This window comes from Mobula birostris, chromosome 26, assembly GCF_030028105.1.
Source record: "Mobula birostris isolate sMobBir1 chromosome 26, sMobBir1.hap1, whole genome shotgun sequence".
NCBI lineage: Eukaryota > Metazoa > Chordata > Chondrichthyes > Myliobatiformes > Myliobatidae > Mobula > Mobula birostris.
Window position 1 is genome coordinate 28,245,901 of NC_092395.1, and position 26,939 is coordinate 28,272,839.

Below are 26,939 nucleotides of genomic sequence, written 5' to 3' on the forward strand. Positions count from 1 at the left end.
AATGTGGAGCTTGCCCTGATGGAGAAGAGTTCAGGTGAACACCGGAGAAGGGTTTAAGGGGAAGCTGATAGAACACATATGGGAGAGAGGAATCGAAGGGAACGGTATGAAGAAGTGAGCCTTGAGGTACATAACTGTTCCCTCACTCAGAAGATAATGAAGCTATGAAATTTGCTGTATCCCAGAGTTATGGAGGTTAGATCATTAGAGATATTTAATATGGAGGTAGATAGTTCAGGGGTTTGAGAGTCATGGGGATCTGGTGCAGAGGAGAAGGTGAGTCTTGGGGTAGATCAGCCCTGATCATATAGAATGGAGGGGCTAGCTTGAGGGGGGCAGGCAGATTTAAGATGGCCTCTGCATCCGAATGCCTTTTGTGACTTAGAGGTGAAGTGACTGGTCAGGCTGATGTTCGGCCCCCATCCTCTTGTCCTTGGAAAGCGCAGAGTGGTTTCAGAATCTGGGCTTCTCTGGTAAAAGCAAATCTTTAAAGGTTGGCCCCTGTAAAAGGGACGATGGCTTTAAAATCCTGGAGAGACTGGATGTGGAGAGATTTCTATTAGCAGGATAATCAGGGATCAATGGGAAGAGCTTCAAAATAAAGGGGCTTCCCTTTAGAACTGAGATGAGGGTGGTGAATTCGTGGAATTTGTTGCCACACGAGGCTCTGGAGGCCACGACATTGGCTGTATTTAAGGAAAGATATCAGCTATGATTGAGTGGTGGTGCAGATGTGATAGGTCTAGTTCTGCTCCTATACCTTATGGTCTTATCTTAAACCAGCTGATTATTGTCCTCTGGGTAAGCAAACCGCACAGGGTCTACATGTAACTACAGTGGCTTGCGAACAGTGATTGCATCTAACTGCCCTCGAATGTGACTAAGCAAGTACTTGTTATATCAAACTACCTCATCGCCAGGTGGGAGGACAGACTGCAGCAGCTTAAGAATGGCATGGCTCACCACAGCCTTCTCAGGGTAACGGGGCATGGGCAACAAAATGCCACTCCTGTCGGTGGCAGCCACCGCATTCTGAGCGAGTTGAGTCACTTTTTATTTTGCTGCTGATTAGTGGCCTCATGTCTTCGAGAGGTCCAGAAATAGCCCGTTCCACGAACAGAACTGTTGATATAATTGATCAGCAATTCGCAGAAGTAGCTTTCCCAGCAAAAAAGGGTCCTTAAGGTCATATTTATAGCGCACACCTAGGATCTGCGTTGCAGTAATTTGCCAGGGTAGTTGGACAGCACCTGTAATCCTACTGTCTTGAGGGACAGGGACAGCAGGTGCACCTGCACATTTCCTGCAAGTCGTAGGGCATCCTGACTTAGAAATTTATGACTGCTCCTTCAGTCTTGCTAAGTCTAAGTCTCGGAACTCTATTAATAACCCCATTGATCAGAAGAACTGCTGCAGTCTAAGAAGGTGTCTCACCGCCACCTTGTTGGGAGCATTTAGCGAGGCTCAATGACTGCTGGACTTTACCAGCGTCACATCACTGAACTTAAAAAAAAGCCTCAGGCCTACAATAGCTAGATGATTTTTTTAAAAAAAAGCATAAGGTGATCATTTTCATTTATTTAATAATAGATGAGGACCACAATGAAACAGAAAATGTTAGAAATATTCAATTGGGCAGAAAGTCATCTGTGGATTGGGCAAAATAGTTAATGTTTAGGTTGGTGCTCCTCCATCAGAACCATACTGACTGCTGTGGTAGTGTCGTGGTTACGTTATTGGATGAATCCATCTCCATGGGTGTAATAATTACTTGTCACAATCTCAGCTTTGTTTTTGCCGGTAATGCCCTCTGCATCCCTCACTGTACACGGCTGTGGTTTAGGGCCGATAGATGTGGGTGATGGTGTTGAAGCTGATGGAGCTGACCTCGCCTTTGCTTTGACTCCATAGTTTGGAAGCCAAGATGGCATTGCCAAGCAGTCAGCTTTCTCCCTGGCACTGGTGATATCCAGATCTTCAGCCATCCACTTCCCAGTCCTCTGTTCTCCTTTGTTCTAATTTCCTGTTTTTGTTCTGTGGCTGTGAATGCTGGAGAGTCAATCAATTTTTCACGATTCTGAGGGCAGTATCAACCCTAACCCGACCCTACCAATACCCGCCCGGATCTCACTGCGATTGCCTCTCACTTTGCCACCCTCTCCATCTCGGCCCTCATCTGACTGAATGCCTGGGCATGAGTCTAGGTCCTGGACGTGCCTACTCAGCGGCACTACGGGAGCAAGTTCATCATACGGGGAGCTGCCGTTCAAGAAGGCAGCTCACAATCACCTTACAGGCAGTAAGGGATGGAACCAAAAAGCTCCCACAATGGTCGCCTCCAATGCATAGCTTGGGACCCGTTGTAGTGGCAAACTCATCCAGTTTATTCACACCGTCTGGGGAAAGACCTTGAGCCTGACCTTGCCCAGTTTAGACCCAGGTGTTTTACACTGGTAGGGGGATGAGTTCAGAAAGGAGGAGGTTTTCTGCCACTTGAGGGTGACCAGGCATTAAATGGTGGCCTGCAGCCAGTATCCACCTCCCGAGAGTGAGCCTTCTAACAAGGAATAATAACCCTCTCGCCTGGCAGCCTGTGATTGACCAATTTTTACCTGTGGTGGTGGGGGAGGGATGCAAGGAGGTGTCTAGCATGCCATACCTTGCAAAAAAAAAAAATTAGGGAAAATAGACTTAAAACTCAGTATACACTATATGTGGTGATCCTTCTTGTATATAATTGTAAATAGCCAGGATATTGGTTAGTGTGAACTTGTGTAGTTATTGTCTTAATGTCTCAGAAAAATGTTGCAGAGTTCTAACAGCTTGTTGTAGCTTCCTCTTTTAAGGTATTTTTACCTCTCTCTGTACTTCTCATTTCTTAATAAACCACTCCCCTTAACTTTATTGAAGAGCAATATAGACATTTTGAAATGGACTTTATGTAAAAGTGTGCCTGTGTATATGTTGAAAAAAAAACAATGTTCCGGCAACCCCAAATGAATATTTTTGTTCCTGCTCAATAGAGATAGGATTTGTATTGTTGCTAATACACCTAACATTTTCACACTGATAGGAGGCTTCCACACTTTTTTAAAACTTAAAACGTTGTCTATGAAAGCACTTCTAGGTCAAGTTCTTAAATTCAGAATTGCTTATGCAAAGAAAGGCTGGGTGTCCAGTCCTAGCGGACAATATCAAGGCCTGATTTCATGGTACGAGACAAGTGATCTCACAGCAATGAGGAGCTAGGCTATGATGATATTGTGATGTGACGTGAAGCCCTTTGCAATGCACTGGCACGTGGAGGGAAGTGTGAATGTCGGATGGGAGAAGGAAGCTGGTTGCTTCTCATTAATTTTCAGTTCTCTATTTTGGATTTCTGCTTAGGTCAAGGAGTTGGATTGGAGGTCTTTCACTCCAAAGATTGTTAAATAATTAGTCTGTATCTAACCTCTGCTCTCACTGTCCTTCCAGTGTTTGGTGGGACAGTGTAGAGAGGGACTTAGCTCTGTATCTAACCAGTGCTGTGCCTGATATACATGGGCTGTCTATTCACATAGCCAGCATCGCTGATACACTGAAAATGTAATACCTTGACAATTGCCCTGGGCATATTTAACAGCTCACTGGTTGTGTGTTTGGCACCGATGGCTGTAACCAGATTGGGATCTAAATCACTCTCTGTCAGTGCGCGTCAGCTATGTCAGTGTAGCCTGTGATCCCAACCTCTTTCAGCCTTTGTCCCTAAAAACATGGTTCCAATTCATTATAAACATGAGAAATCCCCTTGCAGCTTTAGCTAGCTGAATTGTAGATGGCAAATAGTCCTGGAACCAACTCCTCCCAGCATACTTCCAACAATTCATTGCTGCTGTGCAAGCCCAATAGCATTTGTTAATTGAGTATGACCTGAGGGGTAGTGTTGCTGATTAACATATCTGCAAATTACATCTGGTGAAGGGGCAAATTGGAGCAAGTTGTGCCAAAATATATCTATGTTATTATCAACGTCTTAATTGCTGTCCCCTCCAACTTTGACCATTGTGGATTTTATGCCTCATTTGAGGAGAGAATGGTTTAGGTGGACAGAATATAATTGGCTTTGGGATGAGGCACTTCTAGTGTAGGATGGGAAGTGAGTGGACACGTTTAGTAATGGAGGGGTGAGGAGTTTTCTTTGGTCCATGTTTGGGATTGGGAAGTATTGCTATTATTCTTTCTACTAGTAGATTTAAGGAAGGGAGAGAATGTATGATGGGTAAGAATGTCCATGGGTTGTGGGAGGAAAATGGGACAGTCCATGATGGAGATGATGTCCATGGGCTGTGGGAGAAGAATGAGTGGACAGGTACAGTCCATGATGGAGATGATGTCCCTGGGCTGTGGGGGGAGAATGGGACAGCCCATGAGGGGGATAATGTCCATGGGCTGTGGGAGAAGAATGAGTGGACAGGTACGGTCCATGATAGTGACAATGTCCATGGGTTGTGTGTGGTTAAGGTCTGTGATGGGGGTGAGTCTCTATAGGCTATAGGAGATGCAGAGATTGGATTGTTTCTGATGAGCTCATGATTGATGTAGTGGTTGTGCGAAGGCCCAGCTCCACTCGTACCCACCCACCCCACCACAACCCAACTCTCATCCAATATTAAACATGGAATAAAGGAGGCAATTTTGCAGAAAACATCCATGTATCTATCTGGATTTTTGAGAAGGGAGGAGAACAGTATGTTTGGTGGGCTGTGAGCATTCAGGATTTAGGTCTGTTGCCATGGTATGATGGAAGGAATTCTGTTTCTTTCCCACTTGGTCTAGAGCTGCTTGAGATCTTTGATATGTGTAAAGTACAAATTGCTCCCTTTTGCTGGTCAGCTCTCAAACCTGGTCCAGGGAACAATCCTGATCACGAAAACACCTTGACAAACTTAAAGCTCTCAATACAGATACGGCCAGTTGTGACTGTTTCTTCTCAATCACTGGATCTTTTCTTGAAATCATATTTCTGCTTAGTGAAAAAACATCGCTGTAGAAATCTGCAGACCGTCTCCCTCCCCGTTCTCAGTTGTGAAATGTGCTAGTTCTCCAAAATATGGACTTTCTGTGGGTGTTGGTCAATATCAAAGATTTACTTCAAAGAAACAAAAAGTCAAGAGATTATATTTAAAGTGTCAAAAACCTAGGCTATGAATGATTCTCAGTTTATGTATCAAGAACTTCTGTTGTGTAAAATATTAAAAATTCACTAAAATTATCTTAAACTAATGTGTCTTGTCTTGTGTTCCAAAAAGGATTTTTGATCATTTAACATTGGAGAGAAATCACCTTCTGAGGGGAGGAGATAAGGTTTTGAGTTTCGGAATCAAAAGCCATTGCTGATAGGTTTTGTTCTTTGATGTTGGTAATATACAGTGGGACTATTTTCAATGGGACGGTAGAATATCAGATTCTAAATCAGTTCCTGAGTATCAGAGGAGGCTGCTACAAATATTTTTAGCACTACTGGGGAAGTCAGCTCAAATTTCCTCCATTGGGGAAGGCTAGAGAAGTGCAGGCCAGCAGTAGGTTCTGGGTTGTGGGGATGTGAACACTGGACACAAGAGCCCTCAACTTCCTCGTGAGGCCTAGAGGAACTTTTTTTTTTTTTTGCATTGTGCTGTCTGCAGCTTGAAACTCAACTCACCACTTTAGATCCATTAGATAGGGGTAAAGAGGTGTGTCGATGCCAGGTGATGTGGGCTTGGGATAAAATGGTATAGAAGCACTGGATCAGGTAGGCAAGGAGTGGGGAGCTGAGGTTGCATCAGAAGGAACAGCATTGCATGAAGAGGTGGGATCAGCACTGGGTGAGATGGTGTCACCACAGCTAAGGTCAAAGGTAACAGGAAATACATTTTTCTAAATAACAAGCTCTTGAAGACAACCAGAGTGTAAGGTTGTTCAGCTAATTGGGCCTGGCCTACCATTCAATGCCATCGTTCATTCTTCCTGTCCGGTAAATCCAGAGATTATTGTGCTGCCTTGGGCCCCCAGCGGTCTGTCAGTGTTTGCATTGAATGCACTCAATGATTAAGAACTCGTATTCCTTCAAAGGTTCATGGCCCCTGGCAGAATTCCTTCTCATCTCTTCCCTGACTCTGGTTCCAGACTCTCCAGACTGAGGAAAAGGAGAGGCTTTCATCATCACACTCATGTTTAGATGTGTGTCTCAATGACATCAGAACATGCACCCAAACAAGGGCAGAGCTGGGTAACGTAACAAAGTGGAGATAAACCAAGAATCTGAGTTCAGAAACCAAATTCATCATCAAACACGGAGCCAAGACGTCAGCCAGTCGGCGTTGGAGAAGGGTGACTGACAAAGGAAGGTAGATTACAATAGGGACGGATGACAGCAGGGTTGATGGATCTGGTACTTAGCAGGAAGAAATTTCTCCACAGGGGTTCAGTTCACTCATGCTCTCATCATAGGATCCATTCCAGAAATCAAGGGCAAGCTTGTGTTTAAACAGGCCAGTACAGCACACAATTGAAATTAAGGCATATTTATTAATGATTCATACTTGTCAGATTTATAATCACAATCAATAAAATTCTTCCAACATGGAGATGGAAGAATTGCCCCTCACAACCCAGGGTTAGTCAGAACTCATCTTTGTACCTCAGTGTATTCAGATCATCTCCACCTCCTGCTAACAATAAGACGAGAGTGATTCTCAGTACCAGTGTCCCACCGCTGTCTGACTGTCCTCTCAACAAGCCAGCATTACTAGGGAGCATTTCAAACTCCTATAGGATATCCCACAGTTCTTTTCTACCCCCTTTGGAAATGTGTTCACTGGTGGTGAAAATGTAACAAACTATTTGTATAAGAAAATCCCCAATTTCAGCAGCATGGTTAGGAGCATTTAACTGCCTAGAAATTCACCCCCCAATCAGTTGCACTAAATATGCTTTGTGATATTTCTCATGCTTTCTATGACTTGGAAGAAGGTCATTCAGCCCATTGATCTATGCCAGCTGCCAGCGCAATCACATCAACCTCATTCACCCCACTGGTTCCTATGTAACCTATCCTCTCTCAGGTACCCACCAGCTCCACCCTGGTTCTCCTCTCCCGCCACACATCGACACTAATGGTAATTGACCTGTGAGACATGAATGGAAATCAGAGTATCGTGGGGGGAATCCCATGCAGTCGGGGCATGTGCAAACCCACGGAGATAGGATCTGACCAGAACTCAGGATCAAAGCCAACTCCCTGGAACACCAACAGATGCACTATCACGGGGTGGTGCAGAAACTAGTGCAATCATTTTACAGAACACTGACGCCAGTTCGATTCCCACAGTAGTCTGTAAAGAGCTTGTACATTCTCCCTGTGACTGTATGGGTTTCTTCTGGATGTTCTAGAGATGTACAGTTTAGGGTTGGTAAGTAGGATTATGCCACGTTGGCATTGGAAGCACAGTGACACTTAACAGGCTATCTCCCAGCACAACCTTCGCTGATACGACTTGACACAAATGATGCATTTTGTTGTCTGCTTTGATGTTGATGTGACAAATGCAGCTAATCTTTCCTTTTTCTATCATACCACCCACTGACTAAACTTCAGGAGCAGAACAACAGAATATGCGTTTTTCTGCCACGTTTAGAACAACCAACCAAGGATTAATTTCTAAATGAAGTTGACCGAGGGATAAATATGGGCCAGGGTACCGGTGGGGGGGGGGAAGAGAGCTCCCCTGATTTTCTTCAATAGCTTCTGCCTAAGAGAGCAAGCAGGATTCAGCACTTTCAACAGTGTATGGCTCTCTAGTGGTGGTCCGTACCCAGAATGGGATTTGAACCCAAAACCTTCAAAGTTAGTGATCAGTGTGCTCTTTATCGAATCACTGCCATCATCAGGACAGTCGCTATGGGGAGATCTCCTGAGAGTGGCACACTGAAGTCCAGTGTGACATGACCAGATCTGAGATTCTACATTACAACACCCAAAGTTAACGGGATGTACAAGGTTGAGAGGTTGAATGTGTAATAGAGAATCTGTTGTGGATACTGATATTGGAAGCAATACTGGCTCATTCAGTAGTGTATCTACACAATTCCTGCCTTTTCTAATGTACTTCTGGTCATTCACACACTAATGGATAACCTCACTCACCCCAAAACTGAGTGGAATTCCACAAGCTATGGACTCATTTTCAAGGACTCTACAACTCTGTTCACAATATTATTTATTACTTATCTATTATATTCTTTTTCTTTCTGTATTTGCACAGTTTGCTATATTTTGCACATTGGCTGTTTCTTGGTCTTTGTGTGTAGTTTTCCATTGATTCTGTTGTTTCTTTGTATATGCTGTGAATGCTGGCAACAAAATGAATTTCAGGGTAGTCACCACATCTAGTGACATATATGTACTTAGATAATAAACTTACTTTGAACTTTAATGCACACCAGTTCTACCTCATCTTTCAACCCATATCTCACCAACGTTTATAAAATTCTCCTTGATTTCATATCCCTCCATGTTCCCCATCCTTATCTCCATAACCCCTGAGATCTTTTTTTCTCTTCTCATTCTCTGGCAACTTGATCATCCTTGAATTTAATTCTGTATTGGCAGCTATGCTTTCTACCATTAAGATCGCAGGCTCCAGAGTTCCCTCCACAAACATTGCTATCCTCCATCCCTTCCTTCAGAAGAATATTGAAAATCTATTCCCTTTGTCTAAACTTTCTCATGTCCCAAAATTCCTTTTCTGCCTCATTGTGGTCTAGAGATACTCCTGGTTTGCCTTGCTGTTGTAGAGTCAGACAAAAAAAGCTGCAGTTAATTGTAGAGAGAGTGATCTTTATTTCGATCCTGCCCTTTTCCCCTGCTGCTTATGTTATGCCATTACTACACTGCAAACCGACTGGGCCATTAACCTCATCGAAATTGGTGGCAATTAGACATTATTGTTTTGCTTTTTGTAAACAGTATTATATTTCCTTCAAAATGACCTAGCAACGCCCCACCCACTGTTAAGCTTTTTTTGGCTCCACTTATTGTGGTGGGGGGGGGGGAGGGGAATGGAGATAAAAGTTCATATCTTATTGCAAATCCTTATCTGAATCACCAACACGTTATCAGGAAAGTCACAAAATCAAATGAACTGCTACAGAGGTAGAAATCCCATAAAAATATACAGTCTGTTCAAAGAGTAAAGATTTAGTTTCAAACCTTAACCTATTATGGCTCAGGACCCAAATTCCTTTTGCAACATCAAACACCGGGGGAAAAATGGATACCTGTGAATAGTGTTGAGTTCACACAGCGGTGGTGATCTTGCATTCAAAATTAGAAGCCTCATATTATCATTTCCATTGTAGAGTGCCAAAACCAAAAGCAGAGCAAGCTTTATGACAAAGGTTACGTTAGATGAGGTTAACTCTCTGTGTTAAATGGTTACTAAGCAATAATGGTTCAAATGGGAAGAGAATGAGGGAGAGACAAACAGGAGAAGGAGATGGTGAGTAAGTGTCAGTCGAGCTTTGTGTCATTTCCAGAACATTTTCAGGCAGCACAGACAGGTTTCAGGATTATTTGGGTGGATACTGAGCGAAAGGCACTTCTTCATTTAAGCTATTCTGGAAAAAAAAAACAAAATGAAAAAGAGTGTAAGTCTTTCATTTTACCCAGCATTCCTTTCATGTCTTTGCATGAACAAGGGAGAGATGAGATATTTCTTCTCTTCATTGAGAAACCCAGTGAAAAGGACCAAGGTACACAGGGTAGAATAACACCATTGAACAGCAGCAGGAGTTTCCGGCAGGGGAATTTGGATGTATCCATCTTGGCTTCCTAGAATGGCAAGAAAGACTGAGACACAATGCAAGAGCAACTTATTGAAATCCTGAACTAAAGCTGATGTTGCTGGAAGTACTCAGCAGATCAGGCAGCATCAGTGGAGAGAGAAACAAGGTCAATGACCTTCCATCTAAGTTCAAAAATATGACATCATAACCCCTTCATCAGATCCAGATATTATTAAAACTAAATAAGTTCAGAGGAAGTGATGGCAACAGGGAAAAGAGAGAGGGGGAAGTTACTAAAGATAAGAACTATTACACTGAACAACAGAGTTTGCTTCCTGAATACTTTTGGGTGTATCTTAAGGATTTTGGGCTGCCGATCATGAAAATTACCATGAAATTTCCCTATCATGCACCATTTTTCAAATCAAAATAACTGATGCCAAGGAAGGAATATTTGTTGGTCCACAAATCAAACAGGGGTCATCAAAGGCAGATAATTCAAACAACCTCTAATGGGGCCAGAGAAGATTGCATGGAAGGCATTCAATGATGTTGTTAAAAAAATTTTCTTTGCAACTACAAAGCACCAAACTACGTGCAGCTGGTTGACAACATGCTTCAAACACACAAAACCATGACCTTCCATGTCACTAAAGATTCATTTTCTACATTCCCATTTGGACTTCTTCCATGCAATCTTGGCGCTGTCAGTGATGAGCATAGTAAAAGGTTTCACCAAGACATTACAGTCATGGAGGAAAGGTATCAGGGCAACTGGAAGCCCTCAGTGCTGGCAGATTATTGTTGGACACTTAAAATGAGAAGCCTCAGGCACGGAGTACAGATGAAAATCATCAAACATAACATTTTTAGCTTAATTGAACAACTGAAAAGTGTCAGCACTGTTATGCAATTAAATGCATTATATTCAACAAAATCATTTCCTTGTTTCTCCAAGTTCCTACATGATACAAGTAGTCAGAAATTATATTTGTGTTCAACTTCAAGCAGTCTGTCATAAACAAAAAAAAAATCTGAGGAAACAACACTTTCAAAAAAGCTTGTTGTCTAGTGTCATAGGGTGGAAGGTGGGAGAAATTAGGACAAAGTAGACAGAAATGCTGGGTGAGAGGGGAGGGTGAAGGGTCTGGGAAGGGTTGTTCTTGAAGAATGGGAGAAGCAAGATTATTTCATGCCAAACTCTACACTGGGCCTGAAAATCTGCCATAGTTCAATGTTAAAACTGAGCTAGGAACTCCTAATTTCAAAGGTGGGAGAAAGTGTTGAACAAGACCTCTGGAGCTTAGGAGAGGATAGAAGAAAGACTCAATGCAGCAGAGGCTGGACACCAGAGCTATAAGGGTTACAACTGGATGATACATGAATTCTCATAGTCAAGAAACTTGACCTAACCCGTGGGTCATAAGTCTTAAACTGTCACTAACAAATTCAGCAAATATTTTGTCCCACCAAGTGGGCAGTGAAAATGTGGAAAACTCATTCTCAAGAAGACTGGTCAAAGCAAAAGCAAAAACATTTAAAAGGGGGGTAAAAGATGATCGTATGGTAGAAAGAAATGGAAAGATGAAGTGATGGGGAGTTGAATTAGAAGATGGTAAGATAGAATTAAGGATCAGAAAAGTAGTCAGATAACCTTGATAAATTTTATGGAAGCCTATATGAGAGGACAGGAATCAACATCATTGGAGCTAAATGGGGCTGTCTATTGAGTAAATGCACACATGATACTGGCAGCTGTAGACTGGACTATCAGGAACAAGTCAAAAATAAAAGCATTAAAATGTTGGCCGTAGATCTGTCAGCAGTGCATTAGGATATTTTATATTGTGAATACATTGCGTTGGACGAGTTGGGAGGTTATTAGGGCAGTGAAGCAATGGTCCAAATGGGTCATCGGTGACTTCTACAAGAGAGCACCTGTGAAGACTGACAAAAACAACTGAAGTTCAGCTGGTCCATCCAGTCTGTCCCAACATTATAATGACAGAATCATCATGACTAAATAAAAGGAAAAATGTTTCCACCTGTGAGTGAGACCAGGAGCAGAAATCAATGATATAATGCTGTCTCTAATTTTCCAGTGTGGTGGCATTTTTAGTGTCTCAGCTAGACATCAGACAGACACCCCATTGGAAAAATAATCTGATAATGCTATATTCCCACAAAATTTCACTAGAGGGTCAACCCAGCCTCGAGTCTCTGGAGTGAGACTTGAGCAAGCATCTGACCATCAGCCACTGCGGAGATACAGGGACCATCCCTCCCTGGCAAATTCGGGTCTCGGCGCTTCACTTAATTCCTTCCCTGTCCGTCGGCCTCGGGCAGTGATGCTGGGAGCCAGCTACTCAAACAGTCCAGTACTGAGTCAAGCTGATACAATAAGCAGAGTCAAAGAAAGAAAGGCACTGATCTCAACTTGTTGCCAGGGACACCCCAATTCTCCAGGCCCAGAGCCAAAATCGCAGGGCGTGACTTTTGTTTAAACTGAGTGAGGGAGTGTCCACTGTTCCTTCTCCCCAGGAGTGCCACGTTGCTTACCTAACCATAACTCTTCAGGTCTTAAATATGAAAGTACAATAAAAAATAATCTATGGAAAGGGTGTGACAGGAGGATTTTAAGTCCGGTCAAGAATATGATGGCTTTTTAATTTGCTTAATTTCATGGTTTAGTTGTTATTGGAAGTGCCACATACCTACAGTACATGAAGGCAAATCCAGTGCAGACATATAGATGATGCAATGCAGGCTGAAACAAGTGATCCAGCCCATGGATACATTGCAAAAGTGGAGATTCAGACAGGAAAATAGCTGCAGGCTTCTGCAACATGGCCATACACAATACGTAGATCCATTTAACATATACAATACCTATAGAAACTTAGAGCACTTGATGGATCTGGGCCTGTATTCACAGGAGTTTAGAATAATAATGGGGGGGGGGATGGAATCTCACAGAAACCTATCAAATATTGAAAGGCATACAGTAGATTCGATGTTTCCTACAGGTGGGGGAGTCTAGGACCAGAGGACACAGTCCTGGAATAGAAGGATGTCCCTTTCAAACAGAGATGAGGAGGAATATCTTTAGCCAAAAATCTGTGCAATTCATTGCCATAGATGGCTGTGCAGGCTAAACCATTGGGTATACTTAAACCAGAGGCTGGTAAGTTCTTAGTAAGGGGGGGGTCAAAGGTTATCGGGACAAAGCAGGAGAATGGGGTTGAGACAGAAAATAAATCAGTCATGATGGAATGCCAGAGCAGAATCGATGGGCCAAATGGCCTAATTCTGTTCCTATGTCTTGAGGTCTTATAGTCTTACAGACACAAATATAGGTTCATAAATATGTGCAGAACATCTGGCCCCAGACAGATGTAATTTACATACCATTGGCATTTCTTGGAGACGTTTAAATTCGGGCTTTCCGTGTTGTGAGTATTTCACAGCAGTGATGAGGACCGCAACAAGTAAAATTAACACCAGAATTACAATAATAACGATCAGCCCCGTGTCTAGTTGTTGCCTTTTTGGAGTCAAAACTGAAACAGAGATAGAAAATATTACATAGTTGCAACACAATATACTGTACGTTGAGTCATATCATTCATGTAGATGAATTTGCAGTTTACACATGCCAACAGCACACAGAGCCTGAGGGGATGCAAATGGCTACAAGCAGCGCAATACAACACAGAACGCTGGGAATACTTTACAGGTCAGGCAGAATCTGCAGAGACAAGCACATTCACAGACAACTCTGTCAAGCTCTCCATGTGTGTTGAATGTCCACAGCAGACCGTTTCTTCACACCCCCAGCAGCCAGAAGGATAGATAAGCATCTGTTTGTAGTCGAACACGTTTGATGCCAGGATCTGGCCCCTTTCTCCAGGAAATGGTGGAGCTTTAAAACCAGCAGCCCTCTCATGGGGTGAGGACGGATTCAGTAAAGTTTTTCATACAAGTAAAGGCATTTTTGAGGTTGAGTTTAGGGTACAAGAGTGAGGAGCTGAATAAAACAAAGGAGAGCAGGGGCAACAAGCAAAGAATAAGTGATTGGCAAAGCAAATAAAGTTCCCCAATTTACCGACTGTTGTTACTTCAACAAAGATCAGAAGAGAAGCTGAGTGTAGAAGACATGAACATGATTCAAAGGTCATAGTTCTGCACTTTCATAAACGACATCTGTAGGAGAACTGGGAAGTTAAAAATCCAGGATGATCTACACAACCCCCATTTCATCCTGCCCCGTGAGGGAGAGCAGCCAACTACATTTGTAGAGCACTGTCACAAGTCCCAAAGAACTTCACGGGAAAGCATAAAACCACAATAGAAAGTTTGGGGCAATTAATCAGAAGCAGACATTTAGTGATTTTAAGGAGTATTTTGAAGAAAGGAAAGAGGCAGAGAGGTTTAGGAAGGAAATCCCTGCTGAAGGTATGGCTACCCATGGACGGGAGACGGGGAATGAGAAATAGGCATGGTGGAGGAGTGCAGAAAGCGCACAGGCCTGCTGGGATATAGTTATAGGGTCATAAAAAAGTACAGCACAGAAACAGGCCCTTTGGCCCATCTAGTCCATGCTGAGCCATTTAAACCCTTTTGACTTGCACTAAGACCATATCCCTCCATACCCTTACCATCCATGTACCTAAAACTTCTCTTAAACATTGAAAACCCAGCTTACATGCACCACTTGCACTGGCAGCTCGTTCCAAACACTCACGACCTTATGAGTGAAGAGGTTTCCCCTCATGTTCCCCTTAAACTTTTCAGCTTTCACCCTTATCCTTAGTTGTAGTCCCATCTAACCTCAGTGGAAAAAGCCTGCTTGCATTTACCCTATCCACACCGCTCATAATTTTGTATACCTCTCAACCTTCTATGTTCCAAGGAATGAAGTACTAACCTACTCAATCTTTCCTTTTTACTCAGGTCCTCTAGACCCAGCAACAACCTTATAAATTTCCTCTATACTCTTTCAACCTTATTTACATCTTTCCTGTAGGTAGGTGACCAAAACTGTACATAATACTCCAAATTAGGCTTCACCAATGTCTTATACAACTTCAACATAACATCCGATACTCAATACTTTGATTTATGAAGGCCAATGTGCCAAAAACTTTCCTTACAACCCTACTTACCTGTGACACCACTTTCAGGGAATTACGGATCTTTATTCCGAGACCCTTTTTATCTTGCACTCCTCAGTGCCCTACCATTCTCTGAGTGAGACCTACCTTGGCTGGTCCTACCAAAGTGCAATACCATGCACTTATCTGCATTAAATTCCATCTGCCATTCTGCAGCCTATTTTCCAGCTGATCCAAATCCCTCTGCAAGCCATTATAGTCTTCCCACTGTCCACTACACCCACAATCTTAGTGTCATCCACAAATTAACCACATTATCATCCAGATCATTGATAACCAACAACAGACCCAGCACCGATTCCTGCAGCACTCCACTAGTCACTGGCTGACAGGCAACCATCTTCTGCCACTCTCTTGCTTCTCTAGAAAAGCTAATGTCTAATCCATTTTACCACCTCATCTGGAATGCCCGGCAAATGAACCTTTTTGACCAACCTCCCATGCGGGACCTTGTAAATGCCTTGCTGCAGTCCATGTAGGCAACATACACTGCCTTGCCTGCATCAACTTTCCTGGTAACTTCCTCGAAAAACTCGAAGATCTTGGTTAGACAAGACCTACCACTCGCAAAGCCATGCGGACGATGCTTAATCAGTCCATGTCTATCCAAACACACATATATACAGACCCCCAGAATATCTTGCAATAACTTTTCCACTGCTGATGTCAGGCTCACCTGCCTATAATTTCCTGATTTATATTTAGAGCCTTTCTTAAACAGTGGAACAACACTGGCTGTCCTCCAATCCGCTGGTACCTCACCTGTCGATAAGGATATTTTAATTACCTCTGCTAGGACCCTGGCAATTTCTGCACACCTCCTGTAGGGTCTGAGGGAACACCTTGTCAGGCCCTGGGACTTTTCTACCCTAACCTGCTTTAAGACAGCAAACACCTCATCCTCTGTAATCTGTACAGAGTCCATGAAGCTGATACCATTTTGCCGTACCTCTATAGACTCTGTGTCTGTCTCTGAGTAAATATAGATGCAAAAAAATGCATTTAAGATCTCCTCCACCATCTCTTTAAGCTCATGGATTACCATACTGATCTGCCAGAGGACCAATTTTGTCCCTTGCAATCATTTTGCTCTTAATATATCTGTAGAGTCCCATAGGGTTCTCCTTCACCTTGTCTGTTAGAACTTCATGCCTTCTTTTAGCCCTCCTGATTTCTTTCTTAACTGTTCTCTTGCATTTCTTATACTTCATAAGCACTTCATTTGTTCCTACCTATCTATAACTGCTATGCGCTTCCTTTTTTTCTTAACCAGGGCCTCAATATTTCATGAAAACCAAATAGCCCTGCCAAAGGTTTTCGGCCTGAAACGTCAACTGTACTTTTTTCCATAGATGCTGCCTGGCCTGCTGAGTTCCCCCAGCATTTTCTGTGTGTTGCTCAGATTTCCAGCATCTGCAGATTTTCTCTTGTTTCCCTACACCTCTTATCTTTACCTTTTATTCTGGCACTTTCACTTTTTCCACTCCCACTTACCAAGTGTACCTTTGCCAGAAAACAGCCTGTCCCATTCCACACTTGCCACATCCTTCTCATACCATCAAAATTGGCCTTTCTTAAATTTACAATCTCAAGCTGTGAAATAGACCTATCTTTCTGCATACTTACTTTGAAACAAATGGCATTGTGATCACTAGATGCAAAGTATTGCCCGACAAAAAATTCTGTCACCTGCCCCATCTCATTCCCTAATAGCAGATCAAGTATCACACACTCTCTCATTGAGACTTCTATGTGCTGAACATATTTGACAAACTCTATCCCATCTAGTCCTTTTACAGCATGGGAGACCCAGTCAATATGTGGAAAGTTAAAATCAACTACTATAACAGCCTTATTTTCTTACAACAACCTGTGACCTTTCTACAAATTTGTTCCTCTAAATCCCTCAGACGTTGGGTGGTCTGTAATATAGCCCCATTAACATGGTCATACCTTTCTTATTTCTCAGTTCCACCCATAACACCTCACTGGCAGATTTTTCCAGCCTGTCCTGACAGAGCACTGCCGTGATATTTTCCCTGACTAGTAACGCTTCCCCTTCTCCTTTAATCCCTCCCACTCTGTCACGTCTGAAACAACAGAACCTCAGAATATTGAGCTGCCAGTCCTGCCCCTCCTACAACCATTCTCACTAATGGCTACAATACCATAATTTCAGATGTTGATCCAGGCTCTGAGCTCCACCGCCTTTCCTACAATACTTCTTGCATTGAAATATATGCAGCTCAGGACATTAGTCACACTATGCTCAAACTTCTGATTCCTGACTTTGTCTGAGGTCTTACCTACATCTGCCTCCACAACCTCTCTGTTCTGGCATTCTGGTTCCCATCCCCCTGCAACTCTAGTTTAAACCCCCCCTCCTCCGTGTAGCACTAGCAAACATTTCTGCCAGGATATTAGTCCCCCTCCAGGTGCAAACTGTCCTTTTCTACAGGTCCCACCTTCCCTGGAAAATAACCCAAAGATCCAAAAATCTTATGCCCTCCCTCCTACACTAAATCCTTAGCCAAATGTTAAGCTGTATAATCTGCCTAGTTCTGGCCTCACTAGCATGTGACACAGGTAGCAATCTTGAGATTACAACTCTGGAAGTCCTGCCCTTTAACATAGCACCTAACTCCCTGAACTCACTTTGCAGAACCTTGTCGCTCTCCCTACCTAGGCTACTGGCACCTACATGGACCACGACCTCAGGCAGTTCATTTAAGAATGCTCAGGACTCAGTCTGAGATGTCCCAGACCCTGGCACCTGGGAGGCAACATACTGTCCGAGAATCTTGTTCTCGTTAACAGAACCTCCTGTCTGTTCCCCAAACTAATGAATCCCCTATCACCACAGCTCACCTCTTCTCCCTCCTTCCCTTCTGAGTCACAGAGCCAGACTCAGTGCCAGAGACCTGATTGCCGTGGCTTTCCTCTGCTAGTCACCCCTACCCAACAGTATCCAAAGTGGTGTACCTGTTGTTGAGAGGGACGGCTAAAAGGGCACTCTGCATTGGCTGTATAAGCCCTTTCCCCTTCCTGACTGTCAGCCTGTTTCCTGTGTCCTGTAGCTTGGGTCTAGCTACCTCTCTATCCGTCCTATCTATCACCACCAAATGATCCAAGGTTTATCCAGCTCCAGCTCCAACCCCTTAATGCAGAGTGTTAGAAGGTGCAGCTGGATGCACTTCTTGCAAGAGTCCAGAAGGTGGGGGAGAAGTGAGAGGATTCAGGAGTTTACAATTGATTTTTAGAATGTTAAAATCAAGGTTTTTTTTGGTTCAGTAGCAGGCACAGGCCAGTGATGGATGAAAGGAGTTTTACTTCAGATGCCAGAGCTGAGAGTTAATCTTTAACCCAGACCCACTCAGATCAGAAGGCTGTTCATTACAGCCACAGCATTACTTGGAGGAGCCTGCACAAATACGAAAATGTCTTTGCGATGTGAGAAATTAAACAGGGAATTGAAAAAAAACCATTGCCTCTCACTTCCTGTAAGGGGCAGTTACCTCCCTGCCATCTTGTTCACAGGTGACATTTCTTCTTGAAGACTACACATCCGGTGCAGAATAGACTGTCATCTTAAACAGGATCTGACAATATTCTCAGACCTCAAGTAACCTTGTACTTTTCTTAAAGGGGCACCAACCACATCAGGAATGGGAAAAGCTGTGGATTGTTTGATGGTAAAATGTCTGTTGGTGGACTTCTTTCCCCAGAGTGTGGGGAGAAAGTGCAACTTATTCCCACAGGGACTGGTTGAGACAAGCATCAGAAGTGGATTTAAGGGAAAGCCGGATAAACTCCCAGTGGAGAATGGGATCAAGGGAGATGGTGATGATGAGATGGAAACAGGTGAATCTGAAAAGCCTTTGTCAGTCAGAGCTCCTGAATGGACCAGTTAAGGTGAAAGATCTAGAAATAACTATTTAATGATATTCATGATCAGGTTTTTTTTTTCAATTCCTTCTACATTATTGACACTCAAATAGAGACAATGAGGAATTTTCTATCTTGTGTTTTGTGGACCTTTTGAATTCTTCATCCATACAGTTGTAGGCACCAAATCATCATGTACAAGCATGTGATTAAGTTAGAAAGGGTATAAAATTATTCTCAGGAATGTTGCATGAACATAAAGGCTTTGACTGGCTGAGATATAAAGATCTATAAGATGGATGAATTAAACTTTGAACTATATTAAAACCTTCAAATATTTCTCATGTAGTATTAAGTGGAACTGATATAGAATATTGTAATTGTGCAAATAATTTTTGCCTAGATAAACTCCTAGAAAGGCCTAGATAGAGTGGCATAGAGAAGACATCTGCTATAGTGGGAAAGCCTAGGACCAGAGGGTATGTCTCAGAATACCAGGACATCCCTTTAGAAGAGAGATGAGGAAGAATTTATTTAGCCAGAGAGTTGTGAATCTGTAGAATTCATTGCCACAGATGGCTGTGAATGCCAAGTCATTGGGCTTATTTAAAGCAGAGGTTGATAAGTTCTTAATTAGTAAGGGCATCAAAGGTTACGGTGAGAAGGCAGGAGAATGGGGTTGAGAGGGATAATAAATCAGACATGATGGAATGGCAGAGAAGACTCGATGGGCTGAATGGCCTCATTCTGCTCCTGTGTCTTCTGGTCTTAAATAAATTTGATGCAGCCTTTGGATTTGGACCTTGCAGGAAAGGCTGCTATTAACGGCCCATTTGGAACTACATGGGGAATTTCCTGCTGCACTTCCCAGCATCACAGCAGTGGCTATATTTCAAAATAACACTTTGGAAAGAGGCTACAGAAATCCTGTCATCCTTTCCATACTTTTCCCTGTAATTGACCATTTAAAGTCAAGTGTTTCAACCCAGAGTTTGAAAGAGATCAGTTGCAGACCTGTGCCATTCATTGTTGTGGTTGCAGAGTTCTCCGTCAAAGACACAGCTGTCGTGACAGCGATGGACTGGCTGACTGTGGCCGTGCTCGACAGCGTCATAGCTGTGGTTGTATTTTGTGGTGCACTAGAAATAGGTGTTGAATTGGTCTCCTGTATTACATTGCTTGTTGACCTCTCCACTGTTGTTTCTGTCGAGTTGGATGTTGACGAGACTGTGGGTGTTTCTGTTGAGTTGGTCGTTTCTGTTGAGTTGGTCGTTTCTGTTGAGACGGTCGTTTCTGTTGAGTTGGTCGTTTCTGTTGAGTTGATCGTTTCTGTTGAGTTGATCGTTGGCGTGACTGTGGTCGTTTCTGTTGAGCTGGTTGTTGGCGTCTGTGTGGTGATGAATGTTGTTGCTTCCGTCACCTCAGGCGTAATAGTCTCTGATGCTGTGGTCACAGTCGTGGTAGTTGAGCCTGGGTAAATAAAATTAACTAAAGAATCAGCAAGCAACTCATTCATAAGGGGACTATTATTAGAATGGCCTGCCGTGGGAGCCACAATGGGTGCCATGTCTTTATATAGCACCTTTGACATAGCAAGGCCCCAAATGGGGCTTCACAGGTAAAACAAGGAAATGAAGATCCAACTCCGGTTGACACAGGGAGATATCAGGGCAAACAAATACATTTTCAGTCTGTGAGATAGATTTTAAAGAACACTTCAAAGGAGGAAAGAGATGGGGGGAGTGTGTGATTAGAAACAGCAGCCACCAATTTGCACACAGAAATCTCTTAACAACTTGAAGCTCAACTAAACAGTGAAGGCCTTCAACATTCAGGGGTGATGTTAAACTGAGATACTGTTAGTTTTGTCCCTTCCTGTCAGAAAACAACCCGAAGAATTTTCCCGCACCTCCACACGGATACAGTTCTGATTTCTTGACCTTTCCTGATTTCCTTCACTCTAGCTGTGGTGGCTGAGCATTGACTGGGCCCTCAGCTCTGGAACCCCTCCCTAAACTTCTGCACCTCTCTCTCTCCTTTAAGATCTGGTCCCTTGACTGAGCTTTGCTCATCAGCCCTAATATGTACCCAGTGTGCTGTGGTCAAATCCTGTCCAATAATTATCCCTGAGCTTTGGGTGCTATATAACTGAAGACTGGCTTATCATTTCTTCCTGCAATTTTCCTCTTTGGATCGTTCCAAAAATATTTTCATTCTAGGAAAATGTCATGGAAGTCCAGGAGCACTGGAAACCCACTCCTTCATCTTTAAGACCTGCGTCAATAATAAGTATTCCACTTTCGATACTATGAAGGGGGTTGAGGGGGAAGACCAACTGGGGGGTGGTTGGGTGACCGGCTCGGTGGGGGGGGGTGGAGGGGGGGCCCGCAGTGACCGGGTCTCTGGCACTGCATCTGGTGCTGTGGCTCAGAAATGAGAGATAACGAGGACTGTAGAGGTGACAGGAGATCCCATAGTCAGAGAAAGAGTCAAGATTCTGTGGGCATGATAGAGACAGCCAGATGATATGTTGCCTCCCAGGTGCCAGGGTCAGGGATGTCTCAGATCGGGTCCACGATATTCCTAAAGGGGGAGGGTGAACAGCCAGAGGTCTTGATACATATTGGCACCAATGACATAGGTAGGAAAGGTGAGGAGATCCTGAAAGGAAATTTTATGGAGCTAGGTAGAAAGCTGAAAGACAGGACCTCCAGTGAGGATAAGAATAGGATGGTTTGGTAGGTGAGCATGTGGCTGAGGAACTGGTGCAGGGGGCAGGGGTTCAGATTTATGGATCATTGGGATCTCATCTGGAGAAGGTACGACCTGTACAAAAGGGACAGGTTACATACGAACCTGAGGGAGTCCAATATCCCCGTGGGCAGGTTTGCTAGAGTGGATCAGGAGGGTTTAAACTAATTTATCATGGGAATGGGAACTGGAGTAATAGAGCTGAGGATGGGATAGTTGGTTTACAAACAGAAGCAGTGTGCAGTGACATTGTTAGCAAGGAGAGGCTGATGATAGGGCAAAATTGCAGCCAACAGGATAAGTTGCAATATAAAAGGTAGACAAAATCAAAAAGGGTGAATACAGGACTGAAGGTGTTATATCTGAATGCACGCTGTATATAAAATAAGATAGATGAACTTGTAGCACAGTTACAGATTGGAGTGTAAGATGTTGTAGGCATCACAGAATTCTGGCTGAAAGAAGATTATAGCTGGGAGCTTAGATGCATTGTATTGAAAGGGCAGTCAGGTAGGTAGAGGAGGTGGCATAGCTCTGTTGGAAAAAAATCAAATCATTAGAAAGAGGTGACATAGGATTGGAAAGTGTTGAATTGTTGTAGATAGAGCTATGGAACTGCAAGGGTAAAAAGACCCTGATGGGGGTTATATATAGACACCCAAACAGTAGCAAAGAATTTGTCTACAAATTGCATCGGGTAATAGAAAATGGATGACAAGAGGGCAATGTTACAATAGTCATGGGGGATTTCAATGTACAGGTAGATTGGGAAAATTAGGTTGGTGCTGGATCCAAAGAGGGGGATTGTTTAGCGCGGCTCATGGTTGAGCCAGTTCTGTTTGGGTGTTGCGCAATGAACCAGAATTGGTGAGAGCTTAAGGTAAAGGAACCCTCAGTGGTCAGAGATCAAATTATGATAGAATTCACCCTGCAATTTGAGAAGGAGAAGGTAAATTCAGGTGCATCAGTACTACAATGGAGTAATGGGAATTACAGAGGCATGAGCGAGCAGCTGTCCAAAATTGGAAAGGAACAATAGCAGTGATGATGGCAGAGCAGGAAAGCTGGAATTTCTGGGAGAAATTTGTAAGGTGCAGGATGTATATATATACCAAAGAGGAAGGGTATTCTAAAGGCAGGATGACACAACCGTGGCTGAGAGAAGTCAAAGCCAACATAAAAGCCAAAGAGAGGACATATAACAGAGCAAAAAAATAGTGGGAAGTTAGAGGATTTGGAAGCTTTTAAAAACCAACAAAAGACAACTAAAAAAGTAATTAAGAAGGAAAAGTTGAAATACAAAGGTAAGCTAGCCAATAGTATTAAAGAGGATACCAAAAGTTTCTTCAAATATATGAAATGTAAAACAGAGATGACAGTAGATATTGGACTGCCGCAAGATGATGCTGGAGAGGTAGTAATGGGGGATAAGTAAACGCAGATGAATTGAATAAGTATTTTGCATCAGTTTTTACTATAGAAGACACTAGCAGTACGCCAGAAGTTTGAGAGAGTCGGGGGCAGAAGTGTGTGAAGTTGTTATTAGTCGGAAGAAGGTTCTTGGGAAACTGAAAGGTCTGAAGGCAGATAAGTGACCTGGGCCAGATGTTGTACACCCCGGAGTTCTAAAAGAGGTGGCTGAAGAGCTTGTGGAGGCATTAGTAATGATTCTTCAAGACTCACTAGATTCTGGAATGGTTCCAGAAGACTGGAAAATTGCAAATGTCACTCCACTCAAAAGGAGGAAGGGAGGCAGAAGAAAGGAAATTATAGACCAGTTAGCTTGACCTCAGTGGTTTGGAAGATGTTGGAGTCTGATTGTTAAGGATGTGGGTTCTGGGTACTTGGAGGCACATAATAAAAAAGGCCATAGTCAGCATTGTTTCCTTAAGTGAAGGGCTTGCCTGATAAATCTGTTGGAATGTTCTGAAGAAATAACAAGCAGGATAGACAAAGGAGAATCAGTGGATATGGTGTACTTGGATTTTCAGAAGGCCTTTGACAAGGTGCCTCACGAGACTGCTTAACAAGTTAAGATCTATTGTATTACAGGAAAGATTCTAGCATTGATAGAGCATTGACTGATTGGCAGGAGGCAAAGAGTGGGAATAAAGGGAGCCTTTTCTGGTTGGCTGCTGGTGACTAGCAGTCTTCCATGGGGTTCTGTGTTGGGACCGCCTCTTTTTACATTATATCTCAATGATTTGGATAACAGAATTGATGGCTTTGTGGCCAAGTTTGCAGGTGATACGAAGATAGGTGAAGGGACAGTTTGCTTTGAGGATGTATTGAGGCAACAGAAGGACTTAGACAGATTAGGAAAATGGGCAAAAAAGTGGCAGAGGGAATATAGTGTAGGGAAGTGTATGGCTATGCCCTTTGGTAGAAGAAATTAAAAACATAGACTATTTTCTAGATGGAGAAAAAATTCAAGAATCTGAGATTCAAAGAGACTTGAGAGTCCTTGTGCAGAATTCTCTTAAGTTTAATTTGCAGGTTGAGTTGTGGTGAGGAAGCCAAATGCGATGTTAGCATTCATTTTGAGTGGATTAGAATATAAGAGCGAGGATGTAATGTCGAGGCTTTTATAAAGCACCAGTGAGGCCTCACATGGAGAACTGTGAGCAGTTTTCAGCCCCTTATCTAAGAAAGGATGTGCTGACACTGGAAAGGGTTCAGGGGAGGTTTACAAAAATGATTCTGAGATTGAAAGGCTTGTCATATGAGGAGTATTTGATGGCTTTGGGCCTCTACTCACTGGAATTCAGAACAATGAGGGGTGACCTCATTAAAACCTATCGAATGTTGAAAGGCCTCGATAGTGTGGATGCGGAGAGGATGTTCCCTATGGTGTGGGAGTCTATGACCAGAGGACACAGCCTCAGAATAGAGGAGTGTCCTTTTAGAATGATGAGAAGGAATTTCTTTAGTCAGAGAGTGGTGAATCTGTGGAATTTGTTGCCACATGTGGCTGTGGAGGCCAAGTAATTTGATATATTTAAGGCAGAGGTTGATAGATTCTTGATTAGTCAGGACGTGAAGGGATACTGGGAGATGGCAGGAGATTGGGACTGAGGGGGACAATGGATCAGCCATTATGAAGCAGCAGAGCAGAGTTGATGGGCCAAATGGCCTAATTCTGTTCCTACACCTTATGGTCCTATGGTCTTTGAGACGAACAGACCTTGCAGGGGTAAATGACTGCTTGGTCAATGACTCTTTCCAAACCAGCAGACCATGGACTGGCTCTCTTCACCCTTAAGACTAAAATGGACATGAGTCACAGCTGGTCACTGGGTTACAAGTCGGGCAGAAATAAAGCTGGCTTGTCTATGGAACCTTTCAGACAGTCAGGGCACCCAAAACACATTACAGCCAATGAAGAACATTTCTCTCGTCATGATCTGAGTGCAATTTGCAGATGGAGAGCTCCCTCTAAAGTGATGTGAGAGGGATGACCAGATCATATCCTTTCATGATATTGGTGAATGGGTTAATGTAGGGGAACACCTCTGCAACTCCACAATGGAGTTACATTACTTAATGGCTTTTTTTTCCCCCTCCACCTCAAAAAGCTGGAAGAGGCATAACGTCTCTAATGAGGCACTGACAGTTCCATTACAGATGATAGGTTTAAGCCTCTGGGGTGTGGCTTGTAACCACTCTAATAGATCTGAAGGCACAAGGAGGTTAGAATCCAGACTAACAAACAAAATGGTGGAGGGACTCAGCAGGACAGGCAGCATTTGTGGAGAGAAATGGAAATCAACTTTTTGGGCCTCACTGTCCACTTCCTTCTACAGATGCTGCCTGACTTACTGAGTTCCAGCTTCATCTTGATCCAGCTTTATTAGGCCCCAATCTGTAACTTAATCCCAATGTCTGTTACTGTCCATAAACCCCCATTAGATTCCAACTTGTAACTTACTATCTAGTATCTTTTATCCTCTCTACAAACTCCAACGAATCTGTAACACAAACACCCTGACAGCCTCGAGTGGGTGCGAACATAATTTACTCCTTGACATCTGGTATATTCTTCAAAAACAACCCCAACCCCCTTCATTAGATTCAGGCCTATGCCTCACTCGGGATCTAGATGTAAACCCCCCCCCCCCCCCAATCCCTGTTAGATTTCAGCCTGTATCTCACTCCGGGGATCAAGATGTAAACCCCCGAACCCCTCTGTTAGTTTCTAGCCCGTGCCTCACTTTCAGATCTCAGTCATTCAGTTCCAGCGCAGAGATTTGAGGAGTCAACCACGACAGAATTAACGAAGATGCGGAGGAATTTGCCTTCAGTATTAATCTAGCGAATACGGTGTTTCAAAGAATTTACCTCCAGCCCCACGCCGTGTCGGGAAACGCCACTAATCCATTTTGTGTAATGGGGAAAGATACACGAATGTGTATTATGTGAAATATTTAATGTGGTCTCGTAATAATAATAACTGAAAATATCGTGTTTGAGTACAAAATAAAATCCGCGATGCTTCTTAAACCAAACCTCTTTGTGCACTTATAACCTGCGCAAAAGTTGGCAAAAAAAAAATCATTCTTCCTCATTCTCCTGACACGTCAACAGTATCCAGCCTTCCTTAAACCTTGCACCAATTTTTACAAGCGTTTAGGCAAGTGCGTGGGAAACAAGTGCATTAAACTATACCGGAGAAACACGGCCAAGAAGTACTGATTACTCACCCTGTGCCGAAGCCAGGGCAATGCAGAGACAAACACAGACGATTCCTGTCACTTCCCGTGCCATTATTTCGCAGCCGAGGTCTGGTCTTGAGCATTTAGAGATGTTGAGCCAGTATCACCGCCTCGCTCCGTGCTGCCCACGCTCACAGTGACTCCCTGGGCTTCGGTGTTGGCAGTCAGCGCGTCGCCGCGCCCCCTCCAGTCCGGACCCGCCTTTGCAGTACGGGCGTGCTTGACCGAGAGGCCCGCTCCTGTACTCGCACACCAGTCGCCTGCGAAATCTGCAGGTGGAGCGCATTATTTCCTGAATGTTAAAGACCGACTTCATGGAGGTTTCCAGAATATAACAGGGTTCAAAGGGCACCTTTACTGAACATCATACGAGACGCCTCCCTTCCTGAGGAAGAAGTAAAGTTTCACTCTATAGGAGTTCAAAATTAGAAATGTTTAATGCCACTTGCAGGGCACTAGTGTAAAGGGGAACGAAATAATTGTTACTCCGGATCAGATGCAGCACAAAAAAACACAATATGGTAAAAACATAAATAATAAAACACAATAAATATTAATACATAGGATAGTTTATATACACAGATTGATTGTATGCCCGTTAAGAGACGCTAGG

The 26,939-nt window shown here is 43.3% G+C and overlaps 1 protein-coding gene across 1 annotated transcript; it reads right to left on the minus strand.

Moving 5' to 3' along the window:
• Nucleotides 1-6,526: 6,526 nt before the first annotated feature.
• On the minus strand, nt 6,527-26,603 carry LOC140187952 (uncharacterized). The gene is made up of 4 exons (XM_072243807.1): nt 26,315-26,603; nt 19,878-20,333; nt 13,213-13,364; nt 6,527-9,636 (listed from the first exon to the last, which is right to left on the minus strand). Exons 1-4 carry the CDS (start codon nt 26,376-26,378, stop codon nt 9,589-9,591), a joined length of 720 nt encoding a protein of 239 aa, XP_072099908.1. The 5' UTR covers nt 26,379-26,603; the 3' UTR covers nt 6,527-9,588.
• Nucleotides 26,604-26,939: the final 336 nt, after the last annotated feature.